Consider the following 8,163-nt stretch of genomic DNA (forward strand, 5'->3'; position numbering starts at 1 on the left):
GCAGCTGACAAGAAGTCATGGACCGAGCTGTGGAAAGTAAAAATACATCAAAGGTTCGTGTCTTTGTTTGGAGGCTAGCTCATACTTCATTTCCCACTGGATCCGTTCGTTGCTCAAGGAATATGTCCACGACTGATGCATGCTCAATTTGTGGGGCATCGGACGATACATGTCGTCACTCTCTAATCAACTGCCGCATGGCAAGGTGTACATTGGCGTTAGGTGATGAGGAGCTCCTAGAGCATGTAATATCAAACAACACCGACAACGTTCGGTTATGGCTATTCTGGTTATTCGAGTCGACATCACAACAGGATCTTGCACGGGTTTTGGTGACCTTGTGGGCAATTTGGTGGGATCGACGGAGGGATGACAATGAGTTCCAAAGCCCGATTTCTACATGGTGTTTCATCAATAGGTATCTTCAAGACCTGGGAATTGCTTCTGCTAGACAACCGCATGAACTGATAGCACAACCGGCACGACTTGCTCGGAGGTGGATTCCACCAGCAGGCACAACTGCGAAGTTAAATACAGACGGCGGCCTTTCCCGCCAAGGTGATCGAGGTGCAGCGGGGGTTGTATGCAGAGATCATATCGGACGGTATCTTGGTTCTTTCTGTTACAGTCTATGATGGTCTTGTGGACGCAACATCATTGGAGGCACATGTGGTCAATGAATCCTTGGCGTTAGCTAAAGACCTACACATCCAAAGCCTGGTTATTGCTTCAGATTGCCTTCAGGTGGTGACGAGTATCAACAAGGGAGCAGCCACTGTTTACGCAACGGTGATCAGCGATATTAAGCATCGGAGCAGTGACTTCAGAGATGTTTCTTTTAAGTTTGAGCATAGAGAATGTAATTTTGAAGCTCATGATTTAGTTAAGGCAGCTGTATCATTGTGAGTGGGTCCGCACATGTGGTTAGGGTGCTTACCAGACGTTATTTATATTCCGAACGTCATTGAGTTCTAATAAAGTCCCTAGTTCATCTCAAAAAGAACAAAATGTAAATATTGCGATTTGAATAAAAGCTTCGTGGAATTGTCTAAAAAAGTTTTAAAAAGTAAATAAAAATCCCACGAACCAAACGTAGTCTCTTCTTCTCCCTCACGTCTGGACCCGTCTCCCTCACAGCTTCTCTTTTGCGCCCCACCTTTCCTTTCTCTCACCGGCGTGGACGCGCTGGGCTACACGAACGCGCCACCGGATAACCCCGCGGCCCGCCGCCCGCCGCCGGAATACAGCTCCGTCGCCGTACCTCGCCAAGACCCCGTGTCTGCAACATAGGCTCGAGGCCTAACCCTATCCCCCGCCCCCTACACCCGGAGGAGGCCGCGACGGCGGCGGCGGCGGCGGCGCGATGCTGTTCCAGGTGGGAGGGCAGGGCGCACGGCCCACCTTCTTCGAGATGTCCGCGGCGCAGCAGCTCCCGGCCAGCCTCCGCGCGGCGCTCTCCTACTCGTTCGGGGTAAGTAAAACACCGCCCCCTCTCCGATGCGATCATGCCCATCGATCCGGTTTGGTTAACTAGCTGCGTCTATTAGTATTGGGTGCTTATGACTGTTCGAATAATGTCTGTTCGTGCGTTACATTGTAGTGGATGATTGAGAGTGCGAGTTCTGCTTGTGTTTTATTTGCTTCATTGAATATATGCTAGGTTTGATTGGTGAGGCCACGAAATGTAGTTACCCAGGGAAGACAGTAATACGCAATATTTGCAGCTGGAAAAGTTGCTTCTGCTGCCGCTGAAAGCCAGTATTTCGTCTTTTTAGGTTGTTTGATTAGCTGCAATGACTTGGGTAAATTAATTGCTACGTGAGGAATAGTGATTTTTTTTTTTGAAAGAACCGGTGAACCACCGGCATTCATATATTAAGCAGGTAGAGAGCGGGAAACATGTTCATGATCAAGTGATCATGAGTGGTTACAAGAGGTTGGTTTCGAAGACCCTGAACACCAGGGCTGAGGAGGGATATCCTGCTGTCTAGCCTGGATCTCCTAATGGTGTTGCCAGGCATTTGGCCCCTGCTAGTTTCCAACTCTCTGCATCTCTTCTTATCGCTGCGATCACAGAGCAGATTTGGCTTGGCTCGTGTCTGAAAATTCTGTTGTTTCTCTCCCTCCAGATGTGCCATGTGACGAGGAAGATCATTGTCTTGAGCTTTTCTCTGAGTCTTGGTCTTGATTGTTGAATGAGGCTGCGCATGATGCAAATGGAGGAGGTGCTGTGGTCTGAGGGAGCGGCAAGGCGCAGAAGCCTGTCACATTCATTCCAGGCCGAGATCCTTCGCCATATTTCCTTACTGACCGGGCACTCCCAGAAGAGATGTACTGACGTCTCAAGGTTTCTTGTGCAAAGAGCGCAGAAGTAACCATTCTCCCATCCTCTGCATTGGAGTCGATCGTTGCACCAAAGACGGTTTTTGAGCAAGAGCCAGAAGAAAACTTTTAAGTTTCCAGGTGCCCATGTTTTCCATATCAGGTGTTTGTCGTCCGTCTTCAGTAAGCTGCTGAATTGCTCTTTGTAAGCAGATTTTGCACTGTAGACGCCCGCGCTGTGAAGATGCCAGGGGATTTTATCATCCACTTGTGGTTGCAGCGATATTGCTTCGGCCCGCAGTGCTCTCCATAGGATGATGAAGCTGTGAATCAGGTTCTCGTTGGGTCGTATCTTCATGTCCAGCACCCATTTGTCATTTTCAAGCGCATCAGCAACGCATCTGTTTTTGCCCCCTGATCGCTTGAACAGTCCTGGAAACAGAGTGGCAAGGCTTGGAGAGGTGATCCATGGGGATTGCCAGAAGGAAGCTGTTCTGCCGTTTCCAAGAGTTACAGAGGTTGCATGGTCGAACAAAGCTTTGTCTTCCTTGTCGCAAGGTAGGTCCGAGCCCTTCCAGGGTCTGTCTTCAGTTTGCCATGACAGCCACAACCATCTGAGTCGCAAAGCGCGAGAGAATTTCTGTAGGTCATGGATGCCTAGGCCTCCGTATTCCGTCGGCGTACAAACTTGCTTCCAGGCAACCTTGCATTTGCCACCAGTAAGCTCCTCATCTTGTGTCCAAAGAAACTTTCTGCGGGCTTTATCAATCTCTCTGAAGAGAAGCTTTGGTGGCTGAAGAACAGAGAGTGCAAAAGTTGGGATCGCCGAGAGAACGCTCCGAACAAGCACTCTTCTCCCTGCGATATTCATCAGTTTATGCTTCCATCCAGCTAGACGAGCTCGGATGCGGTCCAGGATGAACTGAAAGTGAACCATTTTGGCACGCCCGAGGCTTATTGGTAATCCCAAGTAGCGTATTGGGAAGGCAACAATCTGTCCGCCAAACGCATGCAGAACTTCCTGAAGGTTAATGTGATCACAGCGAATGGGCGTGATGGTGCACTTGCTGATGTTGAGGTGCAGGCCTGAGGCTTCCCCAAAGCTGGTGATGATCTGAAACAGTTTGTCGAGCTCTTCCCGAACTGGGTTTGCGAAGATGACAGCATCGTCCGCGTACAGGCTGGTGCGCAGTTTCAGTTCTCTTCCAGGCAGCGGGGCAAGAATGCCTTCATCAACAGCTTTTGCTATGAGCCGGTGGAGGATGTCAATGGCAAGGATAAATAGCAGCGGGGACAACGGGTCTCCTTGCCGCAGCCCACGGCGGTGGATGAGAGGGATGCCAGGGTCACCGTTCAACAGGAAAGCGGATGAGGATGATCTGAGAAGCATGGCAATCCAGTCCCTCCAGCGACTGCTAAAACCCAGCTGCTGCAACAGTTCAAACATAAACTCCCAGGAGACCGAGTCGAATGCTCGAGAGTTTAATCAGCAAGGCCGGCTTCTTTTTTCGGTGTAACGATCGAACTGAGTTCCTAACATAGAGGTAGTTATCTTGCAGGCATCTTGACTTTAGAAAAGCGCTCTGAGCTGGCGAAATGATCGGTGAGATTTTCTCTGCCAATCTTATCGAGAGTACTTTGGTGATGAGCTTGGCAATTGAGTTGATGAGGCTTATCGGCCGAAAATCTCCCACAGATTCAGCTCCATCTTTCTTAGGAAGCAAGGCCCGGATAGGCTGTGGAACTGGTTGAACACTGCCATCACCTCAACTTTTATGATGTCCCAGCAGCTTCTGAAAAATTGTCCGCTGAAACCGTCAGGCCCAGGGGCTTTTTCTGCCGGGGATTCAATGATCGCTCTCCAAACTTCCGCTTCAGTGAAAGGAGCATCAAGTCCATCAGCTTGGATCGTTGGCAGGTTTAGAGCTTCCCAGTTAACGGTGCATTTCCTGGGTTCAGCGGCTCCCATGATTTTCTTGAAATGCTCATAAATGGTGGCAGCCTTCTCGTCATGCTCGATCGCCACATGATCTTCAGATCGCAGAGAGTGAATGAAATTTTTTCTCCTCCTTGAGCAGGCCTTTGCAGTGAAGAAAGCAGTGGTTGCATCTCCGGCCTTGAGCCATGTTATCCGAGAAGCTTGGCGACGACGCGCACGCTCGACGGCCGCAAGACCGATAATCCTCTGTTTCAGAAGCTTCCTCAGGTTGAACTCAGCTGGGGATAGCTGGCGCTTTTCCATGGCCACATCGAATCTCAGGATTAATTCAGAAGCAATGTGGAACTGCATCTTCGCGTCACTGAATAAACTGCCGCTCCAAATCTTCAGGTCTTTGGCCACCCGCTCGAGTCTTGTTTTGATCCTGCTGAAGGCGCAGGTTTGCGTGGCGGGGCGTTGCCATGCCCGCTGCACCGTTTCTCTAAAGTGAGGAAAACTGACCCAGAAGCTTTCAAAACGGAATCTTGCTCGTCGAGGAGGGGCGGTGGCACTGGCAAGGATGAGGGGGCAGTGGTCCGAGCAGGTTGTGGATGCGGCGACGAGCATGAAGGAGGGAAAGAGGGCTTCCCATTCTAGGTTAGCGAAGAATTTGTCGATGCTAACTAACGTGGGCGATTCCCGTTCGTTACTCTAGGTGAACCTCCTATTTTTACATTTGATTTCTTTGAGCGCCGCCGGGTCTAAAGCTGATCTAAATCTGCTCATCAACCTCCTATTTAAGTTGTGGTTGTTCTTGTCTCTCGCCTCGTAGATGACATTGAAGTCTCCGTTAACTAGCCATGGAGTGCCTACAGGAGGTGCCGTGCTAGCTAATTCAGCGAAGAAGGCGTCTCTGTTGGTGCCGTCAGAAGGGCCGTATACTGATGTGAGGACGAAACTAGATGCCGAGCTAACTAGAGTGACAGTGGCTGTGATGGAGAATTGACCAACTGCCTGGGAGCAGACGGACACAAGATCACGATTCCAGAAGATTGCAACTCCGCCCCTGGAGCCGATCGCCGGAAGTACTACGCAATCTTTGAAGTAGCTACCGCCAATGTCCCTAATCATGGTTTGAGACCATGTTTCTATTTTTGTTTCCTGGAGGCAGAGGATGGCGAGTCGCTGTGCCGCTCCTACCTCTCTAACTGTTTCCCGCCTTGCCGCTGAGTTCAGCCCCCGGACATTCCAGGACATGATCGCACAATTGATGTTACTCATTTGGACACTTGAGTTTGCTCCAGAGACTAGAATTACTAATGATGAAGACGAACAGATACACTTCAGCTACATTCGTGGCATGTCGACGGCCACCAATAGGCCCCAAATTCCGTCGACATGAGAACTGAACCTCTAACCTGAAACTATTCATGAAACCTAACTTGAGCCAGTCCAGGACCGACTGCCTCTGGAGGAAGCAACTACAACTAGGTAACATAATCTAAGCTGCCTCCCCGAGGGGAGCTCCATCAGGGCCGGCGAGTCCGGCAGCGATGCGAAGAGCTACTGGATCCTGGCGTGTGAGCTTTGCAAGGCCGTAGATGTCTTCTTCGGTGAGAGGCTCATCGAACTTCTTGATCAGGGCTTCGGCCTCCTTTGGGGTCATCTTGTCGTTTGGCCCCAGAAGCCCGAGGTCGCGGATGATGCGAAGCGTTGCACGGTGCGCCACCGGCACCTCCGAGCGGTTTTTGGCCTGGCGGGCGCTCTGACGCACCGGAGCTGATGCAGTCCGCGTCTTCCTCGGAGCAGACGGGCGGGGAGGGGGCAGGATGGGCGCCGGAACGTCGGTGAAGAGGCGGCGGGGGATCGCGACACCGTCTTGGTCATTGATGTCCATCTGCTGAACCCTCTGCGTGACCGCGCCCACCTGCACACCAACAGAAGAGGTGGATGGGGCAGGGGCACGGCAAGCTTGGGAAGAGAGGGCAGTAGTAGTCTTGGGGTTGCAGTTGTCGTTGTCGGTGAAGCAGAGAGGCTCGGCTGTCGCCTCCGCGACAGCAACGTCGACATCATTTGCTGCAGCAAGGGGCGGAGGGGGAGGGGGAGCCAGCGCTGCTGCTTCTTCGAAGAAAGCAGCCACCGGGTCCGGGGAGGTGCGCCTGGGTGCAGCTTCTGATTGGGAGCGGGGTGGGGTCCGGGTGCGCGCGGACGGAGCGTGCTTGTCCTTGGAGAAGCTGAGACGGTGGTGGTGTTGGCCCTGCCGGCTGGTGGGCGTGCGGCTGCGCTGACGTTGATGACGCTGCTGGGGGGGGGGGGCGCCGCCGCAGGAGCTTCATGGGAGGGACGGCCGCGCCCCAGGAGAGTGTCTTTCCAGGAGCGCCGGCCCCCTCCATCGTCCCCGTCGTGGCTGCGTCTGGGGCCGCCGAGGGACATGCAGCGGCATCCAATGCTGGCCACGGCAGGTCCTGGGCGTTGCGCGCGGCCTTGCTGGTCGGGGGCCTGGCCGTCTTCGATCTTCATCATCCAGGTGCCGGGGTACGTTGCAGGGAACGGCCTGGTGTCGCTGTCGGACTCTGACGATGTGAGGCCACTCTGCGGGGAGGAAGAGGAGCGCGGGGACAGCGGAGTCCAATCTTCGACGAGGTCGACGTGGATGAGCAGGTCCTTGCGGCGGACCCATGGCGGAGGCGTGACGTCGCAGCTCGGGGGGGGAGAAGCCGTACATCTCCTCCGTTCTGCCCGCGCCATGCTTGATGATCCACAGGGTGCGCTTGATTGGGATGTGGGCGACATCCCACACCCAGACCCAGGCGCCGAACGTCTTCGTGTCCCCTTGGTCGTAGGTCTTGCTGTCGAGGCGGTCGACCCGGCACCGGTCGCCGAGGGCCTCCTCCGCCCCCTCGATCGACCACAGCTGCATGGGCAGATCTTCAATGACCACCCTGACATGGAGCTTGAAATTGTCGTGGGTCATGCGGTCATCTTCGTGCCAGGGCTTGATCCGGAGCACGCCCCCGTCGACGGTGACCGAGCCCTGGCGGACGGCCAGGTCGTGGTGCGCAGGGAGGTTGAAGCGGACGAAGAAGTCTTCAGGGTGGTGGTAGGTGACCCGCAGGAGGTGCGAGGGGATGCGCAGCTGCTTCTCGAGGGCCTTGCCGACCGCCATGGGGTTGGTGGGGCGTGCCTTGTCGAGGGCGGTGAGCAGCACTACGTGGTGGCGGAGGATGGTCTCCTGCTGCTCCATGGCCGGCGTGGAGATGATGACTTTGTGGCTTTCGCGTGGGCGGCGGGAGGGGTCGGTGTGGAAGTGGCGGTTGGCAGCCATGGGTGCAGGCGGTGGTGGAGGGGGGAAACGGAGGCGCTCGTGCACTGGCACTCTGGGGCGAACTTGGTCGCCGGCGGGGCGGTGGCGAGGGTTGAGGTGGCACTCCCGACCAAAGTGGCCGGGTTTTTTGCAGTAGATGCAGCGGAGAGGGTCTCTGCAGTCGATGCGGCGGTGCTCCGTGCTGAGGCAGCGGAAGCAGAGCCCTTTGAAGCGCTTTAAGAAGGCCAATCTTCCTGCCGAAGCATTGAAAGCGAGGCGACGGGGAGGGCGCCGGGGAGCAGGATGAGCCGGCGAGGATTGAATGGCGCGCCGGCTTTTCCGCGAGCGATAAGTGCTCCAGCCGTCCTCATTGCCTGAAGAGGGTTGGTCGGCGGGCGGGGATGGAAAAGCCACGATGGATTTGAGCATGGGGCGCCCCAAAGGGGGGGACGCGGCCAGATCCGCGGAGGAAAGAGGTGGAGCAGCATGGGAGCACTCTCCCCGGAGCAGGATACACGGCGGATCCGGAGATGGAGCGCAGGGCGACCGCGGCGAGACCGGGGCGTCGGACGGACCGAAGGATGCAGATGGATCTTCCCCAGATCCAGGAGATGGCCAT

General features: G+C 54.8%; 1 protein-coding gene across 7 annotated transcripts in view; it reads left to right on the forward strand.

The window, feature by feature from the left end:
* Positions 1–1,122: 1,122 nt before the first annotated feature.
* Positions 1,123–8,163, forward strand: part of LOC119320752 (peroxisome biogenesis protein 12-like) — a 12,710-nt gene continuing 5,669 nt past the window's right edge. Inside the window, exons 1-4 of one of the 7 annotated variants that reach the window (XM_037594711.1) lie at positions 1,123–1,471; positions 2,130–2,463; positions 2,536–2,656; positions 2,765–2,880. In XM_037594711.1, the coding sequence (XP_037450608.1) occupies positions 2,791–2,880 (90 nt within the window). In that variant the 5' untranslated portion in view covers positions 1,123–1,471; positions 2,130–2,463; positions 2,536–2,656; positions 2,765–2,790. The other 6 variants (XM_037594729.1, XM_037594734.1, XM_037594724.1 and 3 more) reach the window with 6 other exon arrangements.

Source organism: Triticum dicoccoides, chromosome 1B, assembly GCF_002162155.2.
Source record: "Triticum dicoccoides isolate Atlit2015 ecotype Zavitan chromosome 1B, WEW_v2.0, whole genome shotgun sequence".
NCBI lineage: Eukaryota > Viridiplantae > Streptophyta > Magnoliopsida > Poales > Poaceae > Triticum > Triticum dicoccoides.